At 42.3% G+C, this 23,130-nt stretch overlaps 2 protein-coding genes across 4 annotated transcripts in view; both read right to left on the bottom strand.

Moving 5' to 3' along the window:
- Positions 1 to 331: 331 nt before the first annotated feature.
- Positions 332 to 10,170, bottom strand: LOC116311391. The gene is made up of 5 exons (XM_031728492.2): positions 7,705 to 10,170; positions 5,335 to 5,571; positions 4,738 to 5,117; positions 4,364 to 4,551; positions 332 to 4,155 (listed from the first exon to the last, which is right to left on the bottom strand). The coding sequence occupies exons 1-5, from the start codon at positions 10,064 to 10,066 to the stop codon at positions 3,699 to 3,701; spliced, it is 3,624 nt and encodes a 1,207-aa protein (XP_031584352.2). The 5' UTR covers positions 10,067 to 10,170; the 3' UTR covers positions 332 to 3,698.
- A 3,849-nt stretch (positions 10,171 to 14,019) lies between these two features.
- Positions 14,020 to 23,130, bottom strand: part of shroom3 (shroom family member 3) — a 67,510-nt gene continuing 58,399 nt past the window's right edge. For all 3 annotated transcript variants that reach the window (XM_031728491.2, XM_039615697.1, XM_039615698.1), the window contains 8 exons: positions 22,315 to 22,400; positions 21,454 to 22,180; positions 21,117 to 21,345; positions 20,072 to 20,217; positions 17,344 to 17,443; positions 16,987 to 17,152; positions 16,574 to 16,695; positions 14,020 to 14,813 (listed from right to left, as the gene is read on the bottom strand). In XM_031728491.2, the coding sequence (XP_031584351.2) occupies positions 14,427 to 14,813; positions 16,574 to 16,695; positions 16,987 to 17,152; positions 17,344 to 17,443; positions 20,072 to 20,217; positions 21,117 to 21,345; positions 21,454 to 22,180; positions 22,315 to 22,400 (1,963 nt within the window). In that variant the 3' untranslated portion in view covers positions 14,020 to 14,426. The remainder of the gene's footprint in view (positions 14,814 to 16,573; positions 16,696 to 16,986; positions 17,153 to 17,343; positions 17,444 to 20,071; positions 20,218 to 21,116; positions 21,346 to 21,453; positions 22,181 to 22,314; positions 22,401 to 23,130) is intronic.

Genomic DNA, 23,130 nt, shown 5'->3' with positions numbered 1-23,130 from the left:
AGACAAAAACCACACATACACTTACATACACACTTCTATTGAAATACCCACATTACATAATCCAAAAGTCATGTTTTGAATACTCAAAGAGGATTTTTAAAAAATGCCATTACAGCTACAAGAACAGCAGCACCCTGAACCCTGACTAATATTAATTTCCTTTAAGTTCGCATAATGTGACTGTCCCCATTACAGTCATACCCACCCTAAACACAGCAACAACACAACAAATCAGGATTGAACATGCCCGTGAGCGTGAAGAACAGTCTTGAAACACAGAAACAGAAACCCTCACACCAATGTTTCAGAAACACACTCCAGCACGCTGTCGGACTTTCAGACTTTATATTTAATTGCAACATTTCAGACTAGACCTTCATCAGGCCTTTCAAATATAGATACAAAAAACATAGCACATCCAACTGTGAAACATATTTAATATTCAGTGGCGTTAAAAATATAATGTGTATCTGCCAAAGTAAACAACAACAACAAATGTAACGTACCCTGGTGGTTGTGAAAGGATAATACTTGTGCTTTTACATGTTTTACACCCCCACAACTACAAATTCCTCCTCAGCATTTTACAAATTCTCCATCAGTAGTTTCTTGAGTTCCTCTAGAAGGTCTGCTGAGAAGCATTTTGTGTGTTAAAAAGGTGTCGCACAAAATGTTTATGAGAGAGATTGTGATACTTTGTTGTGGTGGTGCACATATAGCAAAATGTCAAAGATGTCCAGTACAAATTTTACATGTTTACTTGATGATTGTAAACTTTTTTCCACATTTAACATTCACTCATTCATACAATCTGTTTTTTTGTAACATTACATATTCACAATAGAAATTGGGTAAAAGAATAATCAGTCACACTTTGACAACTGATAAACTGAAAAGAAACAAAGTGGTGACATTGATTATGATAATTTGTCAGAGTAATTAATATCACAAAAATAATTTTGGCCCCTATCCACCAGCTACAACTTCAGTTCAACTGTGACAAAAGTATAAACCAATGCAGAAAAGTGTAAATTTAGATAAAAGTACAACTTTTCAAAGCTTTTCGGGGATTGTAGGAGATAAAGTTAGCTAATGTTAACTGGTATTAACTCCTTCAGGCTAATGAATATATGAGCAAGTATTAGCCATCTGAAGCTAATGGTCGCATTAAACCCTGGTGTCAGCCAAAATTAGCTCAACTAGTAGTAGTAGTAGTAGTAGTCATCTCAAGCGAATAGTTATATCAGGCTAGCAGCTGAAGTTAGCTGACAATAGCTACTATTAGCCACCTCAAGTAAATGTCATGCTAGACTAGTATCCAAAATTAACAGACATTGACTAGCAATAACAATTCCAAGCTAATGGTCATTACTAGGCTAGTAAACAAAGTTACCTGATAATAGCTACTTTTAACCTTTTCAAGCAAATATAATGCTAAGCTAACAGCCAAAGTTAGCTGACATTAAATAGCCTGAGCCACCTCAAGCCAGTGGTCATGTTAGATTAGCAGCCAAAATTAATTGACAACAAGTGACATTTAATTGAAATTGACTACCAGTAGCTACGTCAAGCCAATGGTCACCAGTCAAAATTGGCAACCACTGAAAACCAAACTGCAGATGTTGACAACAACATAACATGAAAACAACACTCAAATTAAAAAGGTGGAAAAAATAATGCAAATGTTAATTAAATGTGTAGATTATTGGCACTCGGAAAATACAGACAAAGTTGTAAGCTAAAGGAAGAATTTGAAATTTTGGTATATGTGCTTATTTTTTGTTAAACATTATTATGGATTCATATCAATAACACAAATGCATACTCCCCAGGAGGCAGTTAACTTGTGCCAATCTAATTCACAAGTTGTTTTCTGAGTGACTTTAATTCTTGATTTGTCTATAATCTCTTTATGAAGTCAAACTAAATACTGGCTAAAAGAAAGGGGGGGGGAAAATCACTGAACAAACTGATGGATGGTTTGTAAACAGCAGGAGGAATGTAAAACAGACATTAACAAAGCAGCGGTGTGTACTCCAAACTCCAAATGAGTATCAGTAAATGAATCACGGCTGAAACGAACTGGCTCTCCTGTTAGCCTGTGGCTTGTAAAAGTACACCTTGTATGTTCTCCTGTCACAACAGCAAGATAAGAAAGTCATGCTGAAAACCAGTCAAGCGCTCGCAGATCAGATCCCCGCTTAAACCATTGCATTCTTTAGATCATATTTCAGCTTCTTTGTGATACAATCTCTTGTTGGGCATTCAAAGTCCGCCATGGAAACTCATGATTCTCTTTATTGCAGTTGTTTCACCTGAGCTCAAGGTTTTGGCCTTCAAAAAACTAATCTCTCTTTTGTTATAATAAGAAGTGGTGAAATAATATATGGCAGATTTATCCAGTTAGAGAGGCTTCTGACAGTCAATCAACAGCAGAAAAGGACCTACAAATGAGGCTTTAAAACCAAAGCTCACAGCTGCTGTTGAAAGAGCTGATTTATCTGTTTATATGGTTTTATAGTTCAGAAAGGTATTTACAGAGGAGAGAGGAGGGAGTCAAGTCCTACATACCCTGAAAATGTGCAGTTCTATACATCCACTGTGAAGAAATCCTGTTTATCCTGTTGCATATTTTCAGTTTCACTGAAAGAAAGGGCGATTATTAGTATGCCACTGCCCTTTCTGTAAAACAAGGTCATTCTTAAAAAGGCATGTTTCGGAAGTACCAGCACTACCACCAGAGGGTGTGTTGAGTTTTATGAATTTTTTTCCCACAAGAGGCTTAACCGTTCCCCAGGCAGGTATTGAGGTGTTTTCACATGATGTCATGCAGACATTCCTCAAGATTGTACACTAAAAACCACCTGATGTTTGCTTTGGTTGCTGGCATATTGCCTTTAGTTTTTCATGATTGCCTGCAAATGGTCACTAACTACTAGCCGAGTAATAATACAACTCAAGAAACTGTGTTGCAAGCCAGAAATGGATGAGGTTTCCCTCAAGAGCTGCAACCGACATGCTTCAGAAGGTGCAACTTCTACTTTGCAGGCAAATGGTCCCTCTTTCCACTATGCGTTGCTCTTTTCAGCTTCACTACAGCTCCAAAAGTAGCTGGACAGCGTTTGTAGACGAGTCCTTCATGTCGAGAAATATACTAGCAACCAAAACAATCACAAAGAGGTTGCCAACTGGTCAGAAAATACATATTTTGAGAAATGGGGGTCTGTAGGCCTGTGTTGCTGGGGCTTTAGCAAATATTTTCTCAGTGACTACCAGCAGCTTCCAGCAAACACTTTAAACCAGTTGGGGAATGCTAATTTTCAACATTCCACTAATGGAAACAATGTAACTATTTAATACTTGTTTCTGTGTTAAATAGCTAGATAATTAATAAGGTGGTAACAGTGACTGCTACTGTGAACACTGCAAGGTTAAAGTGAATTATGCAGTGGCCTAATCATCATGGCTTGTTCTTTTAATAGTTTCTGGCAGTTTTTGCTGGTTTCGGGAAAGAAAATATTTTTTGCTACTGTATGCGAATCACTGCTGGTGCCCGAGCATATGACAAAGGAACAAGTGTGACAAACCGTTAGCCACTTCTTAATCTCCGTCTTGGTAGTTTTTAAGACCCGGGAACCAGCTAGCTGTTCTGACTAGTCCATGTTGCAAGACTCTTGAAACAAGCTTAATCCTGAAGTTTAAGCTGAGGAGTCCACCTGATGTCCTTGAAATCGTATTAACGATTTGTGTTTAAGAAACGCAGCAAGTGAAGTTGACCGTTTCACCTTCGTTCTACTCGCAATAGTCAGCGGGCTCTCTCCTGAAGCTGAGGAGGCATGGTGACGCAGGCGGCGGCTTTGCTTCTGCTGCTCCTCCCAGCTGGTGTTTGCCTTCTCGACACCTTTCTTTCCTGTCATAACGTCCTGCATCGGCGCTGCGAGCAAGTGGAACATTTCCAGCGGCGCGTCGAGGCTCAGGTACTGCCAAGGTCTCTTACCTGCCATGTCTCTCTGCTTCACATTAGCTTGGAACTTCTTGATTAGCAACCGAATTATGTTTTTGTGACCGTGCATGACAGCGATGTGGAGAGGTGTGTGACCGCTGTTAGACCTGGCGTTTACATCGAAGGTAAGAGAGAGCTTTTCAATTCCATACCTGAAACCGAAAATGGATGATGGATGAGTGCCATTTATCATCTATAAATAATAAACACATTACAGATTTTAAAATGCTGCTGTCAACACAAGAGAATCATGGGTCATTGGTCTACCTTCCACTATTAAACCTGAGCAGACAACACTAGCACTAATCCATGCAAGTACTTCACACGTTCCTAATTATAGGTCACAAGTTTGCTGCGTACCCTAGAGTGTTGAGGACTCTGTGGTCGCCGTGTTTGGCAACCCAGTGCAGCACAGTGAAGCCTGAGATGAAGTCTTTTTTGTTGAGGAGGGACGGTTCCTCTCTGAAGAGGGTGTAGATTTCCGGCCAGTTGCCCGCCGCCGCCTTAACCAGCCAGATATGTTCCCTCGGCTCCAAAGGAACCAGCGACTGATGACAGGAGCAAACATAATTTTAATTAATGAAGCTTCATCATGTATTATATGATATGTGTGGGGCAAAAGGAGAGTATAGGTTTTATGACCTATGCTAAAAGCATGTAACCTATGAACAGGTGAACAGTAATTAATACTTGTGATTATGTTAATCACAGTTGTTAGTTTTAATAAGTCTTACTTGTCGACCGTGGTTGTCACGGTGGTTGGAGGAGGGTGAGGCTTCTGTAGACAGATTCATCTTTTCTCCTTTTGGCTCGTCCAGACTGGCGAGGCTGTGGCTTCGGGGCGGCGTGGAACAGGATGATAATGAGGAACACGACAGATTGTGGCGGAGGCTGAGCGAGGAAGAAATCCGGTGGAGGCGACTCCTCCGAGCCTCCTCGGTTCCTCTTCCTTCCCTTGCCTCCCCCTGAAGAATCTGGTCCAGGTCGGCTCCCATGCTGAGGGACATCCTTTGTTTTGTGCTCATCCGGTTGGTGGCCCCTGGGCGCTGCCGCAGGCAAGGTGAGGAGACGGAGCCATCGCTTGACGCTGCGTCTTCACGATCACAGAGATCACCTTTTTAGACAGAGGGAAGCGTTCAGTGTGGTATAAATCATTGATTCCCACCCAGGGATAAAGGACACCAGGAAAGTAAAGGCAAGTTTGAAAAGATGTTCCTTAAAATTTACTTCCAATTAACCAATTTGAACATGAAAGACAGGGCTGATAAAGGAAAGAAACTGCTGTTTTAAATGCTTTGAAGTGAATAGTGAAATTAAACTTCGGGTCACACCTGTGGAAAGATAAAACGGCGGCACTCGGCCCAGAGAGCATTGGTTCTCGTTGAGCTGGTCAGTGGAGCGATGCAGCGGTGACGAACGAGCTGAGGGCTCCTGCTCATCATAGAGCTGACCGGTGGAGCGATGCCAAGGCACTGTTTTAGTGTCAGCACGACTCATCATGGAGTCCGGCATACTCTCTTTGGTTCGTTTGACAGTTTCCTGGATTCTGGGCACGCCTACAGGCACACCTGTTTTCACAGAAATGTTACAGAGACAAGTCATCAGCTGGATTACCACTTTTGCTTAATGCACCTTAGGCAGAGGTGCATAAACAGGAAACCCAAAACAAGGACGGCAACTTGTTTAAGTACATACTGTTCATTATGTGTCAGGCATGAGTTGGACTCTATTACTGAGATGAACTTTGATGTAGCCTAAAATGTACAGAGGACCAAAACTGACAAAAATCAGTCATTCATAAATATAATAAATGTAAATCATTTTCTTATCAATTTGCTAAAATGTACTATTAAAAACCCAATAAATGTCTCTCAGGCTATAATCACTTTTTTAAAAAAAAATTTCAAATAAATAAAAGAATGCTGGTTTAATAAATAAATATTTTTTTAAAAAAAAAAAATTAAGTATCACTTCTGACTATTAAGCTGATCATTTTTTTAAATGTCTTTTTAAATGTACTCTTCTCCTACCAATTGAGCTGTATGGAGGACCACAACTGCCAAAATCTTAAATAACCTAAATGAATGACTATCTCAGGAATCTTTACTTAATTAAAAAAAAAAAAAAAAAAAAGAATCCTCTTGTGATTATGGCAAATGATATAGATCAAATATGATTTGTACAGTAACATTTTGTGACAAACAGAAGGAAAATCTATCATTTTCACTTGTTTGTGTTAATATACCCTTCGGCCACTTTGTCAGGTACACTTGTTTAACTGCTTGTTAATGCAAACATCTAATCAGCCAATCAAGTGACAGCATGTAACATGTTTAAGCATGTAGAAACGGTAAAGTCGAGCTGTTGAAGTTGAAACTGAAGATCAGAATGAGAAACAAAAGTGACTTAAGTGACTTTGAACGAGGCCGGTCTGAGCATTTCAAAAACTGCTGATCAAGTGGGAGTAAATATCCAGTGAGCGGCAGTTCTCTGGGTGAAAATGCCTTGTTGATACCAGAGGTGAGAGGAGAATGACCAGAGTGTTTCAAGCTGATAGGAGGGCAACAGTAAGTCAGATAACAACATATTACAACCCAAGTATGCAGTATGCAGACACGTAAAACCTTGAAGCAGCGGCAGAACCCGAGTCATTCCCATCAGCTAAGAAAAAAAGAAACTTCACACAGGCACACTAAAACAGGATGAAATTAGAGGGGGATATCTTCCTGACACAGTTAGGGCTCCTTAGTACCAACTGATTATCATTTAAACCCTACACCCTACCTGAGCATTGCTTGTCCTTCCCTTTATGACCACAGTGTTCTTATCTTCTGATGGATACTTCCAGCAGGATAATGGACCGTGTCACAAAGCTCATTTTCTAATATATAACTGTACTCAAATTGCCTCCAGAATCACCAGATCTAAATCCAACAGAGAACCTTTGGGATGAGGTGAAATCGGAAATTCACATCATGGATGTGCAACTGACAGTTCTGCAGCAACTGTGTGATGTCATCATACCAGTGTGAACTGAAATCTCTGAGGAAAGTTTGCAGCACCTTTTTCGATCTGAGCCATTAAAAATTTAAGCAGCTCTGAAGAGTCTGACCCAGGACTAGCAAGGTGTACCTAATAAAGTGGCTGTGAGTAATTTTACAATGATAATTTCTAAAATTTAACAAACAAAAGCAAATGTATTAGGTAATGAAATAAATTAAACATCAATAAATAAATAAATCTAGATGCTTGTTTACATACATATAAGTTTTTCATGTGTCATATAAGAGCTGGACTTTTTCATCCAGTGAAAAGTGACTCAATAAATTTCCTAATATGTAATTAAATGCACCAAAATTAATATTAAAAATAAATGGAGGCAATAATCTATAAACTATGACATAAGTTGATATTTCTTTATTTTATTTTGTATTGAACTTTCAGCTATATTGATTTTTAAACTGATTTAGTAGTCATTTATTTTGACATAATCACTTAATTTACTTTCTGCATTAGTTTCCACATTTCTGCCTGTGTATGAGAGTGAGGTGGTTTTCATGAGGACATTTATCGCTGACAAAGTCAGGGGAAGTCATTCAAACAGGGGAAAGAGTGATTTTGATGGGGACCATTTTCAGTGGTGGATTAATACTGACAAGCTTCTAACCAGCTAACATTAACAAAAAGACCTGCTAGCGTACCTGCTCTGATCTGCAGATCTGAGGAGCTGCTGGTCCATCCCAATGCTCTGGTGGAGTTAGACGGCGGCCACTTGGTGCTGTGGAAGCCGCCAGCGGATGAGGGCAAGTAGTTGCTGCTGTTGCTGGACGACATCAATAGTCCGTGGCTCTGATTGGTCTCCGGTTTGGGTTCCCTTGTGAGTGGTGAGTATTGGTGGCCCTGCCGGATGTTGTGGTGGAGGGCCGTCTCCATAGGCAGGCTGCGTCTGGTGGTCTCGCCCAGTTCCAGCCTAGGGCCTGCAGTTTGCCCCCTCAAACCTGGATGGTGAGGGCTGAGCTTTTCCCCTTCAGCACCCTGGATGTAAATCTGTGGGACAGATGAAGGTGCAGGCGTGTCTATGATGCACGGCGATGAGGAAGACATGGCCCTCACTGTGTCACCGAGCGCCACATTCAGTGGCCACGCTCCTCCTCCTGAACCTCGCCTCATGGGGACCTCCTCTACATCATCTTCATCATAACTCACAGCAGTTCTGTAGCTCTGTCTGTGCTTCAAACGCCTTTGTGTGCACTGTGGATGCACAGGAGGCTCCTGATGAAGACCACCTTCTGGAGGCTGGGGCCCCCTTCTGAGGGCCTCTGACCCCAGGCTGGTTTCTCTGTGAGGAGGTGCAGGTGTGACACCAGGAAGTGGACCAAAACCCACTCTCAGCTCCCCCCCTTTAGATGCCTGATCCGGGGCAGGAGGTGTGGGCAGACTGGGTGTCTTCAGCTGTGGTTTCTGTGGGATGTGACTCACCGCCTGTGCTGTCACTGGTCGTATAGACTGGTCAGGTGTGCTGTGTACCTGCTGCTGTCTTAGGTCAAAGTTCACCCCCATGTTGCTGTTGTTCGGAATGACCCTAGTTGGACTCCGAGGGGTGAGCATTTGCCTCTCAGTACCCTGAATGTAACTCCTCTGGCCTGAGGGAGGAGCAGGCGTGACCCTCACTGGGGCACTGAGCGGAACGCTAGGGGGCCGCGCTCCTGCTGCTGAACCCTTCGTCACTATGACCTCCTCTTCGTCCTTCTCTTCATCATCTTGGCTCACAGCAGTTTTGTAGCTTGGCCTGTTTCTTGCCCGTCGGGGGGCACGCTGAGCGTGAACATCCTCCTCTGGCTGCCTCATCCCTGTAAGGACCTCAGGGCCCGGGCTGGTTTCTCTGTGAGGAGATGCAAGTGTGACACCAGGAAGTGGACCAAAACCCCCTCTCAGCTCTCCCCCTTTAGAAGCCTGTTCTGGGGCAGGAGGTGTAGGCAGACTGGGTGTCTTCAGCTGTGGTTTCTGTGGGATGTGACTCACCGCCTGTGCTGTCACTGGTCGTATAGACTGGTCAGGTGCGCTGTGTGCCTGCTGCTGTCTCAGGTCAAAGTTGCTGTTGTTCAGAATGACCCTAGTTGGACTCCGAGGGGTGAGCATTTGCCCCTCAGTACCCTGACTGTAACTCCTCTGGCCTGAAGGAGGAGCAGGCGTGACCCTCACCGGGGCATTGAGCGGAGCGCTCAGGGGCTGTGTTCCTCCTGCTGAACCCTTCGTCACTGTGACCTCCTCCTCTTTCTCCTCTTCATCATCTCGGCTCACAGCAGTTTTGTAGCTCGGCCTGTTTCTCGCCCGTCGGGGGGCACGCTGAGCATGAACACCGGCTTCTGGCTGCCTCTGCCCTGTGAGGGCCTCTGACCCTGGGCTGGTTGCTTTGTGAGGAGGTGCAGGTGTGACACCAGAAGGTGGACCAAAACCCACTCTCTGCTGCCCCTTCCCCACTTTAGAAGCCTGATCGAGGGCAGGAGGCGTGGGCAGACTGGGTGTCTTTATCTGTGGTGTCTGTGGGCTGTGACTCACTGACTGCGCTGTCACCGGTGGTATCAACTGGTCAGGTGTGCTGTGTACCTGCTGCTGCCTCAGGTTGAAATTCTCCTGCACGCTGTTGTTGTTGGTCTGGACGAGGCCAGCTACAGGTAGGATTGTTTTCGTTGCAGTTTCTCCCGACGGGGCGGGTGCAGTCGCTTCTTTCTGCTGCGGTTTCTGTCGCGGCTTGTTAGAGGCGGCAGTCTCGGCGTCCTTCCCGACCGGGACCCACGGAGGGTCGGAGGAGCCCACTTCAGCCCCGCTACCTGACACATATCCTCTGAACTTCTTCCTGAGGATCACATGAGACACTCCGTCCAGCTGTTTGACGGTGGCCACGGAGTTGACGAACTTCTTGAAGAGCTCTCGGTTTCGGTCCTGGTCCGCATGATCTCGAATGAAGTTTCTGAAGTGCAAAACCAAGTCGGAGTTTTTCACCGTGCCTCCGCGGCTCTGGAGGAACACCAGCACCGCGTCCTGAGTGAACTCCGAGGCCATTACGCTCCGATATGTGCGTTATGCAGCTCCTCTCTTTCTCTCCCGCCCTGTTAGTCCCAAAGGTCAGGAGCTGTTTCTGTCAGACCAGAATAAACCCCGCCCACCCCAGGTAATTAACCGCACTCTCACCTGCTGCATCCCCGCAGGTAACCCGGATGTGTGTTGCGGATCTAAATGAAGTGAAAAACTTCGAGCTCCTATTTCGGGAACTAAATGTGCAGTAAAGCCGTGATAATAATCATGTGTTTGTAGCACTGCAGACAGGGAAGCTCTAAAACTTCAGCAGGTTTCTGTAAAAGGTCCGAGAGCTCACCTGCTGCTGTTTTACATCATTTAAATATCCCGATTCTTTCTAACTTTATTACTGCAGTGATGGTATTCATCTATATGTGTGTGTGTGTGTGCAGATCAACAGGATGAGAAGAAAGAGTCTGACAGTATTTACAAAAAACATTTATTTAGCAAAAAAAAAAAAAGCTGTTACTTTTTATTTATTGTTCTTAAGTCTTTCAGAAAACAAACATTGAATTTCATTCAACAATAAAACAGAATCTTTTCGAGATATTCTTTAGTGCCTCTGAAAATAAACAGTAATCAACAGTACAACTGGGGTTATAGACGAGGGCATACGGCAGTGTGTGTGTGTGTTGTACTGCTTGGAGAATATTTAAAAGGTGCTCTCAAAACTAAACACGTAGGCGTGGAATAAAAGATAAAAACCCTCCACTGATCAGAAGCAAATAAATATCATATACTGCAGAAATGAAACCATTCGGAGTTTGTATGAAGGGAAGGGAAGCCAAATGGTGCCTGTTATACAGCAAGGTGAGAAAAGTTTATAAACCTAATCCTGTAATGAGTCACGGAGGATCTATGGAAGCCCAGATATGACAAAAATGTATCAAACAAAGAAAAAATGTTAAGATTAAAAATAAAAAGGTCACCATTTTGCACTTGTTTCCTTTTGTACTTTGTGTGTTTAAAAAAAAAATATTACCTAAATTTAATTAGGTAAGAAATCAGTGGGGTCAACCGAAACAGAATTAAAGGGACACACCACCAATTTTAAGTCAGTTTTATCACCATAATGTTTTAAATCTGAACATCTCTGTTCAGGTACGTGTGTAAACACAGCTTGAGAAATAATCTCATTGAGTAACAGAACTCATATTTTAATTTTTTCCTGGGACGCCTGGCTTCAAAGGCCAAAAAAGTTCAGGTCCTACATCCTGAAATTTTTAGATTAACAATTTAAAAAAAAAAAAAAAAAAACAGCCACCAGTTGAATTTGTGTTAAAATGTCAGCGCAGTGATGTTGGATCCGACACATAGAGTAAGGCTACGGGTATTTTCATGGTGTTTCTTTCTTCATCCTCTGCTAGGACTTAAATGGTGTCAGGCAGAGAGGGAGAAAGAGCTGAGGTTAAATGACATACTACAATGCCTCCTCCGCCTAAATGAGGTGTTTTATGTTATGTCCAACTGGGAGGAGGCCTGGTTCAGACCCGGGATGCATTGGAGAGATTAGATCTCTTGGCTATTAGAAGAGCTGGAGGAGGGGGCCAGGGAGAGGAGAGCTCAGACTGCTACTCCCACAGCCTGCACTCAGATAAGTGGCAGAAAACGAATGAATGGATGGATAAGAGAAGAAACTGATGCACGGCTTAAAAATAAAGCGATAAAACTGGCGTCTAAAGGGTTTACAGTGTGGGTCTTTCTTTTCTCTGGGAGAGCTGGACTGAAAGGAGTTTAAAAATATGTTTCTCAGTTTTCTATGAAACTGAAAGTCATTTGGAGAAGTTTCTGAAAGAAGGATAATTAAAATAAAATGTCATGTTACACAGTGGGAAACATTATTAATTTAAAGGTTTCCTGGAACTGAAAATGTTTCTATAAATGATCCGAAAGTTAGAACATTACAACCTCTCAATTGTAAAGGTTTGCTTCTTCTCGTCATCACAAAGTTAAATATCTTTGGGTTATTTTTCCGATTATTCTTTTTTAAGTTGATATCTGTTGGAAATCAGTGGATTTTAAGGTGACTACTGTAGCTGTCAACATTTCTGACATAAAAAACCCCTCCGAAGTCCAAAATTGAACCAAGATGAAATCTGGAAGAAATCTCAGCCTGGGAAAGTCTTTGGAATCGGAACTTTTCCTCGTGAAGCGTCAGACTTGATGAGAGGCATACGACAGTGTTTATGGATCAGTGTGATTTCTGCTGCAAACAGCAGTGGGACTGCTACAAAGTGCTACAAGCTGCAGATGTGCAGACAGCAGTGGCAGTAGTTGTGTTACAGTTTAACATGACAGTGACGATTACAGCTCATCTTCAGGATTTTTTTTGCTTTCTGTCCAGTGAAACAGTGAAACAAGATCGTAGTCCCTCTGATTTTGGTGTTCAGTAAGGTTAAGGTGACGTGAGAGTGAGGCAGGCTCTGTAGAAAGATGATGATCTTTTAAAGATGGTGGTGCTTTCTCTTTGGGAGATAACTGCTTATGTGCACCAGCTATCAGATAGAAAGACCTCGTGGTCTGAATGTTTGAGGCTCCTGAAAGCATCACCAGTCAGTTAAAGGACAATTCCAGTGTAGTAATATTAAATTCACCTCCATATAATTTATTCTTGGGCTCTACTAGAGTAGCTTTGTATAATTCACAGTTCAAAATAATCTTTATTTATCTTATACTGGGGCAAGTCTGCCTGTAACAAGCGGATTTAGCTCTTACTTCTGATTGGCTGACCCCATTGTACAACTTGTACAACAACTGCAGGTGGTGGAGTTTAAGTCCATCTAAACAAAGGATAACACCCTTTACAGAGAAGCAGCTGGATGAAATCAGAATAGAAAAGCAAGGAGATTGTCCACTAGTAACTATACCATGGATGGTGTTCTCACACGGGCGGACCTGAGTACACATAGTCTACAGAGTTTTTCATTGCTCTTTTTTGTGCATTCTCCTCCTGCCCTGACCTGGAAATCAGTCTAACAGAATCATCTTGAAGGATGTCCCAGTTTCTAAAAGACATCTGGAGGTCAGAGCAGAGTGAGGATACACAAGTGTTTTCCCTCTGGTGTTTTATGCCTGAAAGCCTCCACACTGAAGCATTATTTTGTATTCATAAATAGTCTCCAGCGTGTTATTTTCCTGTCCTTTCTATGTGTTTCTGCTTCAGTGTTCTTTATGTAATTGGCTATGACCTGTTTTCTGTAGCCACTGTGGTGTCACATGTTTTGAAGCTTTGATTTTTTTGTGACTGAGCCCATAAACTCATCAGGAAAATGTTTACATAGGTCACAGCAGAGAACTGTGCTCCTGTAGACTTCCATAGAACCAGAGGCATTTTTGTAACCACTTATCGCCCTCTGGTGTCCATTATGAAGAATGCAGTTTTAAGGCACTTGTATGTTGACATTACTTTTTAAACCTGGAAGCTATGTCTGTCTTTTATTCTGTCTTTGTGTGTCTCGTTGTGGTTTTACTTCCACTTTTGAGATTGCCTGCCCTGCACTCATGAGTTTCACCTGTGTGTGACTGTTCCCACCTGTGCCTCAGGACTATATATACACATTTGAGTGTGTATAAATAGTCCTGTTGGTCTCTTCATCTACCTCTCATTACTTGCACTTCCAGGACTCCTTTTTTGTGGATTTTTTTGATAAGCTAATGAAGGCTTGCTGCGTAAAATACATCAGTAGGAACTATATGCCACATTTGATGTCTAACAGAGATCGCTTTAAAGCAGCAGTGCCTCATTTTGTTCTTCCTCTTTCCTTGTGTCTCTTCCTCACTTTCTCTTTTCAGTTCTCTGGTGGGAGGAACTAAGATGCAAGAAGAAGAGGAGGAAGTACAAACTGAGAAATGGGTAAGAAGGATATGTGTGGGAAACACTGGGTATCCCCTCTTTATGACACCACACAGATCCCAGAGTAGAAAAAAAGTGAACAGTCTGAAACTTTGGCCATGTTTAATCTATCACTGAAGCAGGATATATATAACAAGAAAAAACCCCAAAAAGCAGAAAAGGTCTAAGTGTTTAAAAAAATGGAGAAAATTATCCACCATGCTGGAATTGTCCTTTGAAGGATTTGATGATAAACTTTCCTGGTATTCCTCTGATCTTAAAATCACTCATTGGAGCAGAATGTGGTTAGAAATATTGTCTAGCTGCTGGTGTTCAGGTGAACAGAGGCCTAATGTGCAGTCAGGCGTGAACAGAAAGAGGCACATTAAAGGCTTTTCTTCATGTGTGAAGTCTGCATAGTCATTTCAAAATGGGCGGAGCCTGTTTTGTGGCATCCTTCATGTAAAGCTCCTTCACTTTTTATGGTGCTACCTGTCCTTCATGTTCGTGATGTCACAGTGATGTCACAGTGGTAGATCTGACCATGTGGCTAGGGCTTATAATTGTAGCAGGTGGAAGCAGTGGTGGAAACAAAGAAGAGCAGGGCACGGGGCTTGCTGCAGGCCAGCCGTTGGCCTCTGCCAGCTCTGCTGGTAGGCTCTCGGCCAATCGCGTCAGCTGCTCCTCTCCCCGTCGTATGAGGTCGTCCAGGTGTCGCTGGCGGATCAGAAGGGAGGGCTTGGTGCTGACGAAGCGCCGGTAGTCTTGGAGTTGGGGTTCGCTGAGGTAACTGGACAGGATGGCGTGGACCACGCGCTGCCGCCGGTCCAGGTTCTCCTTCAGCTCTCGAGCGTCTTCGGTTTGGCGAAGGAGGAGAGAGCGCTTGTGATTAAGGGAGTCCTGAGGAAGAGGAAAACAAACACATATATCAAACACATACATCTATATATCTTCTTTGTTTATATATTTCAAAATCACATGCAAATAATGCTCGTCCTCTCTCTCCTGTAGCTTGCATTTTGTCCTGTTTGTTTGTTGCCTCTCCACAAGGAAGGGAGTTCTTTCTCCCTACAGTCCCCAAGTGCTTGCTCACAGTGGATCTCCTGATTATTGGGGTTTTCTTTCCAGTGTTGCAGTGAAGTAAAGATAAGGTAAACCTTATCTTTACCAAATGCTTTGAGACGACTGTTGTTATACAAATAAATTGTCTCTAATAACTGCTGTCTTTGTGTTACCTGGTGAACTTCATGCAATAGGACATTGTGACTTAATTCTTTAAATCACTACCAATTGGTTTATAAGAGTGGCACTGGGTAAACAAGTGGATAGTACTTCAGCTCCCCCTTGTGGCTACAGATGGGAAAACTTCTTCCTTTTACAAAGTGTTCTTAAACGTGACTGCAAAAAAACAAAAAGAAGCTCCTTAAAGTATTCAGAAACAACTGATAAGCTGTATAAAATCAACTGTTTGATCTTCTTAAAAAAACAACCACTGAACACGACTGACTGCCTTTATAACACATTTACCAGAATTGGTCTGAGTTTGAGGCCAGGGCAGCACATAACCACGAGGTAGAAGTTAATATTTCATCTGTGAGTTCACTCAAAAGTTTAGACCTATTATGTCATCGGGTGAGAGCAGATAAAGATACAGCAAACATTAACAGAGTCAAACATAGATTGTCTTCACTGATTCAAGCTCATTTTTTTCCTGTGTGCTCCTTTGTTCAGTGAAAGGGGTTGAAATGAACTCTCATATATCAAAATATTTGGGACTGAAATCTTTGTTGGGACTATTTTTAATATCTGAGATAATACAGACATGGCTTAAGTCATACAGCAGAACTGCACACTATTGAGATCAGGGTTATTAAACACAATTACTCACAGACCTTCCAAAAAAATGAAGAAACTTTTTTTTTTGTAAATTTGGACCGTCTTCCTTTGACTCTATAGAATTTGAAAGCATGCAGGTAAAGAAAGGGAAACAAATAACAAGGAAAACAGCAGGGAGGCAGATAGTGTGGTGCAAAATGGGTTCAGATTTATATTTTAAGTTAAAGTCCCTTTTCTATAGAGGACCAAAACTGACAATATCAGGATTCTTACAAATATTTATATGTATTTAAAATAGTCAAAAATGTAAATAAATATAGAAATTAATTCATGAAATCTGGCAGAAATTTACAATCTTGTTTCAGTTTAGCTTTGTGTTACTTTTCCCATTTGCTTACTTAATTTTCTGTTTTATTTTAGTCACTTCACCTCTTCTGGAATTTATCCATATTTATTTCCCTAAATCTAATTCTCTATTATTCTTTTCACACATGCCTACATATACTGCTAATAAATCACATAACTCAAAGTCAGATGGTTTGACCCCCAAGAGCCTTGCTCTGGATATCAGGGAACCTATTTCCTTGTCTGCAGCTCATATTACCTGCGGTGTTCCACAAGGCTTGATTGATGTCTTTGGCACATTGACACTTCAGTGTCTGAAGTGTCAATGTGCCAAAGACATTAAAGGTGTATAGAGGAAAACTGTCACCGTATGAAGGGCAAAACTAAACCTAAAATGAATTTAATTTAGTTATTGTCCCATTTGTTTTACTGCCTGAATCACAGAGCTGCAGGTGTGATGCAGGGAGGTGGACCCTCACCCTCTCTTCAGCTGCTTCTTCTGGCGACAGCCCGTCTCTCTGCAGAGCGAGCAGAGATCTGTCAATCCTCGACAGCCGGCTGCACAGAGACAGCAGCAAGTTCACGATCCTCTCCAGATCACCTGCAAACAACAAACAGGTCAAAGACATTTTTCTTACCTTTTAGAAAGAACCTATTTCCTTGTCTGCAGCTCATATTACCTGCGGTGTTCCACAAGGCTCGATTTTAGGTCCTATTATATTTTTTTTTAAATATTTGTTTATATATTCTCCAAGGTCATTAAGCCTCTTTCCACTGAAGATAGAAACACTTACGTCTGAAACTTGGGGTCCCTGAAAGCCTATCTGTCGTGGATGTGTAATGAAAATGACATATTTCTGTTTTTTGTCACAGCGTCACTCTGATGTCATACCGATGAACACGCTGTACTTGTCCTTCTCGTTGGTTTTGAGGTGGTCCTGCACCATTGTCTCGATGCTATCCCCCAGCGACTTGTGATGCTTCTGCTCCTCACACAGCGCCTCTTTCTCCCGCTTCAGAGCCACCACGCTGCGCCTAAGAGCTTCACACAGCTCCACCTGGTGGACAGCAGGAGAAATGTGAAAACAGTTGGCAGTTTTACCTTCTGCTGCTGGGATTTTAGGCAAATATTTAAAAATAAGACCCATTTACAGATTTATTGATATATGTTTGTGCACCTAAATATACCTTAACACTGTTAATTATTCACATTTTAATGAGAAAGTATTATTTTTATTTTTTATTTTACCTTCCTGGTGTTGAGATCCTTGTCTTCTTCATCCAGATTGGTCTCCGTCTTTTGATCTGCCGCCGTGCTCTGAGCAGGATCACAGATGCCAGCCTGGGTCCTACAAAGAAGACAATACTATTTAAAAACAGATATTTTTGATGTGACAGCCCTGTATTTTATGCATTTTAAAGCACTTGAAAGAACAGAAACACTTTTTCAAAGTCGATTTAAAAACCAGGCTGATGAAGTGGAGTCGCACGTTAAAGAAAAAGCTCACATTTTACTGACCAGATCCAGTCTGTTATGCCAGCAACACAGTACCACTAGGTGTCAGTGTTGTTGCAGGAATAAGCCTGAAGGGCTGATTAGATGGAAGATGAAAAAAAGTTGTTTTATTCCTACATGTGGCCTTTCCATTAAAACAATATAATCAGATAAAATATGAAGTGCTCTTTTGGATTAGAGAGATACAAGAGTTTATAAAACAGGCAAAAGAAGCCCCACCTTCATCAGCTCTAGCAGTAAAATACTGCCTCTGGGTTAACTCATTAGTAATAATAATCCAGTATTAAGACACATTTTAGGTACATTTTTGCACTGTGTCAAAGTGTATTTTCATATTGCAGATTTCTGAACTTTCTAAATGTAAATAGTGATGAACACACTCTTTGTTTCACAGAGTTAAAAAAGTCACCTGCATTAGCTTCATTTTTCTACCTGTATATCCAGGTTATTAAATAACATGAAAAGGCACATGCAGTCCCTCAATTTGGTAAAACTGCACCAGTATGGAAATGCCAGATTCCAGACAGTGGGAATGAAAAAGTTCCTTTTCCTCTGACGAAACCAGGCTAGGGAGGGGCAGCCATCTGCCACAAGTGGTTGGGGGTAAGTGGGTGATTATCGATTTGTAAGTCATAGCGCACCACCATACAACTCATTTTAAGTTTTTTTGGGCACCCTTTCAAGTCCACTAAAAGTAGAAAAACAGTTGCTTGGTTTTCTTGGTTGTAAAACCCCTTTTAAATGTTGCACTTAACTCACTGTCCTTTTTTAAAATTTTTAGCCCCTATACATACCATCCCATTCAGGTAATGATGTTTAAGAAATTCTCATGGGGGTTGAACACGCTGTCCAAACTGTGCTGCTGTTGATCAGGTTTGTCTGGTCTCACCTGTCTAACTTTGACACTCAGTCAGCAAAGGAAGCTGATTTTGAACCCGCAGGTTACCTCATCCACTCGAGCAGGGTTAAAGACCTCGAGAAATCTAAATAAATATGATGCTGGGTTCACTCACGACCCCTTATATAGTCTTCACAAGGAGTGTAGCAGCAGAGAAAATCAACGAGGGTCAAAAGCACAACCTGTACAATGACGGCTTTTTGTCTTCTCATTCTTTCCGTGAACAACGGGTTCGCCAGTGAATCAAAACACACTCGAGATGTCACTGACTTCACAGGCTGCGACTTGCAGGGACAGCTGAAGCTCCCAGTGTTCCTCCTTTGCTTTGACAGCAGCAGATAAGAGGAAGGAGGCTGTCACCAAGGGTGATAAATGCTGGTTTACAGGAAGTCCATTACCCCCAAAAATGTTCGTGTCGTGCTTCAGTCCCATAAAAGTCACTCTGTGCAATTTTGCTCTTGAGGCTAAATAAACAGAGTCATTGTGGAGGCCTTTAGCTTTGCCTTACATAAAGCACTTTAAACAGCATCACCAGACTGTTTAGTGCACTTCAGTGTTGTAATTATCCAACTGTTTGGAACCAACTATCTTTGATTGTAAGCCTTTGTTTGTTCCTTCTGTGTAAGTGGATGTATCAGAGGAATCAGAGTGGGAATGATTCTGAGTGAATCTGACATGTTCATCTGCCGACACCATAAACAAACTAGAAAGGTTACACCAGAGCGCTGTACTATAAAGCAAGTTCTACATACCCATTTTCGTAACTGGCTTAACTTACACGAATATTGGGCTAAGTGGTCACATGAAGTTGGTTATCAACTTTATATGCCAACCCAGTCTTTCTTAATCTAGCTAGGAGCCCATTCACATGAATAGATGATTTGACAGCATGTGACCAATCAAAGACATGGTTATTAAACACATTATAAAACCTCAAAGCACTTAGAGTGTGCTGTCATTATGCAGATGTGCACAGATCCTGAAGTAGAAAGCCTGAGTAAATAAAATAAATAAAGAGAATAAGCAACATTGTGATATCCATTATGTCTGAATCACATTTTTAGGTTTTGTCAAGCCAGCTAATGCAACAAAAACTTAGATATGTGGGACTCTCTCAATATTCAGAAATAAGAAATCCATTATTGGTTTATAATAAAACTCAGTTGAATTACCTCAAGAGCGAGTCTTGAGTCATGTTAGCTGAGAAGTGTGACCTTTGTCACAGAGGGAGGCAGCTTTTGTGTCTGGAAAGTGCCTTAAACCTGCATTCTTTTAGATTACCAGCAGGGGGCAGCTACTCTGCCTGTCAGATTATATAGACGTCTATTAGAAATTGAGCCTCCTTCTCCTTTGATCTATGATCAGTAAACACTTTCCTGATGGGTTTATGGCCTTGATAGGTAGTTTCAAGTCTAATTTAATAGAGTTTGGTTTTCTTTTTGTACACTTGGGTCCAATTTAGAGGTAAATAGATGATAAAGCAGGCTTTGCTTTAGGGCAAAAGCCTGCTTTTATTTCTGTCTGCATAAGAAAATGCAGACAGAAATAAAAGGGTTTGCTTACCTGTCATCCTCTTGGCCGCTGCCTCCGTGGGTCCATTGTGATTTCCCAATCAATTTGCTGTTTGGAAAGATCTCCTCCAATAGCTCTATAGTGGATTTACCTCCCCACGTGTCCAAGAGGGGTGCTAGAGAGGGGTCCTGCAACACCTGGAAAAAAGAAAAGAATAAAAACTAAGCATAAAAAGAAAGGTAGTCAAAATTAAACAATTTCTTGTACTTCAAAATCAGTGGTGAGTGAACAGTGGTTGAAAGCTTCTTGAATAAGTCAGTGCTGTGCAGTCATAGCATTGCACTGGAAAAGGGGAAAAGGAGTTGGAGTTGAAGACCATAAACAGTGGAGTGAACTCCAGACCCAGGAATAAATACTGGCTGTACCTTTTTACACTGAAGAGAAACATTTTCTCACAAAGACAAATTGACATGTATTGTTGAATTTTTGCACTTGTATTTCTTATATAAAAAAATCTGAGAGACTGAAAGTGTAGTTAAAGTTCTTTACACTGACAAAAAGGGGAGTTAAACTGCTCTGGCCCACTTAACATCAAAGTGCACTCTATGTGGGCCATAATGTGAAATGAGTTTGTTATCCCTGCTCTAACCCTTTAGAGAAAAGTGAAGAGGACTTTTGTGTGTGTTGGTTAGAAAGATTCTTTTCTTTGTCTTGTGATTGCCATTGTAGAACAATTTAAAAACAGAGTCATAGTCCGATTGCCTAGGGTGGGTTTGGGGTTGGGGTTGTCACGAATGCTATTAAGTTATGCAACTTTTTACATTTGTAAAACACTTTTTATCACACCACAAGCCTGCCAAAACTATTCCATGTCATTTGGGAGGCTAGGTTGGTATCTTTGAAGAAAAGTCAAACAGTTCCTCGTAAATGTCCAATTGTATATTTACTTGAAATCTCATCCCTAGTAAAAAACGGGAACTCTTGAAGTAGATTTCCCCTGTTCTCTGTCTGCTAAGCCCCAAAATATTTGATGATTCCTCCACACACAAAGTCTGGAGACTCTCCAGCAAGATACTGGTTGACTTCAGACACTCACCAACTGCTGAGCCAGAGCCTCCACTCTCAGCTCTTCAGATGTCTTCTCCCTTTTGGGCAGCGGCTGGTACTCAAGACTTAGGTTGTCCTCTGTGGTGGCGGATGTGGTGGTTGGAGTGATGGTGGAGGGTTCCAATGAAGGAAGTTGACTGGGCACAGAAGAAGAGCTGACTGGTAAAGACTGGGGGAAAGACTTTCTTGTGGAGATGGTGGAGAACTCCGAAGTGGAACTAAAGTTGGAGAAATGGGAAAATAAATGGAAGAAGAAAATAATTTTTAAAAATCAAAACAACAGTAATGACATTTCAAATAAAACACACAGATATTGTAAAACAAACCTTCCCACTGTCTCCTCCTTAGTCTCCTGCTCCAGCTCCACAGGAGGAGGTGGAGGAGGGAAATCCTCAGTGATGTTTGTCTCCCTGATTGGAGGAGAAAAAGGTGGAGAAGGAGGTGGAGGAGGTGGTGCAGGATTTTGGAGGAAGACCTCGTCATAGTCCTCCAGTGGTGTGCCTGTGGAAGTTTCAGGAGGTTGCTGTTGGCTGACGGAGCCAAAGAGGCTGGTCTCTGAGATTCGCAGTGAGGACAGGTGGACAGTCGGATGGGAGAACGGCAGCGGAGAGGATGTGCTGCTTCCGCTACCCTTCCTTTTAGGTGAGGTTGGTGTCACTGGGGACACTGGTTTGACATTTTCTTCAGAAAGTCCGCCTCTCATCTCTAAACTGGAGGCTCTGCCTCTGTAAGTGTGCTTTGCAGTGTCCTCTAACAGGGTGGCGTCACTCAAACTGTGTCTACTCTGTTTTTCATGTTCAACACCAGAAACGTCACTTTCTTCACCACTGCCTACACTCGTTTGCTGGATGCCAGGGAAAGTGATGCCGGCCAGATTGGCCTGGCTCAACCTCTCGCTTGACTGCCACTCATCGCTGCCTCTTTCCTGAGTCCTGGGTTGGGACAAGGGGTAGGGCAGGCCAACAGAGGCCGCCAAGGTGGAGGTGCTTTGGGCACGCTGGCGCTCGCTGTTCCTCTGCCGTTCCTTACGAATGACCGGTGTTTGGGAGACGCCTGGGATTTAAAAACAAGGAGGCTAGTGAGTTCAATTCAGTAAATCCTGGAGTGTGTCGTAATTGAAGAATAACCAATAAGGCCGCAAATTTCACACTTTTTAATCTTGTTTTTTTTTTTTTAATTTCACTCACCTTTAGAGGGTCCTATGGGCTGGGAGGTGTTCATGCTGTTCTGGGATGGAGAGATGAAGTCTTCTGGTACATGGACGTTTGCAGGTCTTAAAGGAAGACATGAAGAAAAAAGGAATAAAGAAAGTGAGGAAAACAGTGGTACTGAAAATATCTCTACAACTAAGCACATTTTGTTGCTTTAAAATTTGGACACCAATGGGATATCTTATTATCTGACAATAAGTGGCTCCTGGTTAGCGTTCAGCTCTAGCAGGTCAACTGACTGTCATCGATTCTGTTCATTATAGAAAGAATTTCTAGGCACAGCCAGGAGCTTCCGGTTCAGTGGCCTCAGGATAATATATTTGCTTTTCGTGTATATATTTTAACCCGTGGATGTTGAGCGCGGATACAGAAGGCAGAAATGAGTTTCATCTGAAGGGTGTTTAGGACCACTGTTAGATAGGAAGAGAAGCGCAGTCATTTGGGAGGGATTCCAACTAAAGATGTTTCTACTTAACATCAAAAGGAATTGGTGATGTGGGTCAGCATCTCACTACGGTGCTTTCTTGACTCCCCCTACATGGGATGGAGGACCCTAAAGAAGAGCGAGGAAACATGTGATAGACTATGTTTCTTGCCTGGGTGGGGAATGCCTCAGTGTTGCCCCAGATGAACTGGAGGAGGTGGGACAGGAGAGGGAGGTCTAAGTAACTCTGACTTCTGCCTCTGTGACCCAGACACAGGTAAGTGGTAGAAAAGCGTTGCATGGATTGGTGTGTCATGATTTAATTATTATTTTATCATTTTATGTCATTCCTATTCCCCAGAGGGTAA

Source organism: Oreochromis aureus, linkage group 7 (genome assembly GCF_013358895.1).
Source record: "Oreochromis aureus strain Israel breed Guangdong linkage group 7, ZZ_aureus, whole genome shotgun sequence".
NCBI classification, from domain to species: domain Eukaryota; kingdom Metazoa; phylum Chordata; class Actinopteri; order Cichliformes; family Cichlidae; genus Oreochromis; species Oreochromis aureus.
The sequence above is the reverse complement of the archived record's forward strand: the minus strand, read 5'-3'. Positions and strand labels throughout refer to the sequence as shown.

Bases quoted from the DNA above. Each gene is read 5' to 3' on its own strand.
- LOC116311391 (XM_031728492.2), bottom strand. From the start codon at position 10,066: ATGGCCTCGGAGTTCACTCAGGACGCGGTGCTGGTGTTCCTCCAGAGC. The intron at 5,572-7,704 runs GTACGCTAGCAG...CTGTGAAAACAG, and splicing joins AGATCTGCAGATCAGAGCAG to GTGTGCCTGTAGGCGTGCCC. The intron at 5,118-5,334 runs GTGTGACCCGAA...CTGTCTAAAAAG, and splicing joins GCCGTTTTATCTTTCCACAG to GTGATCTCTGTGATCGTGAA.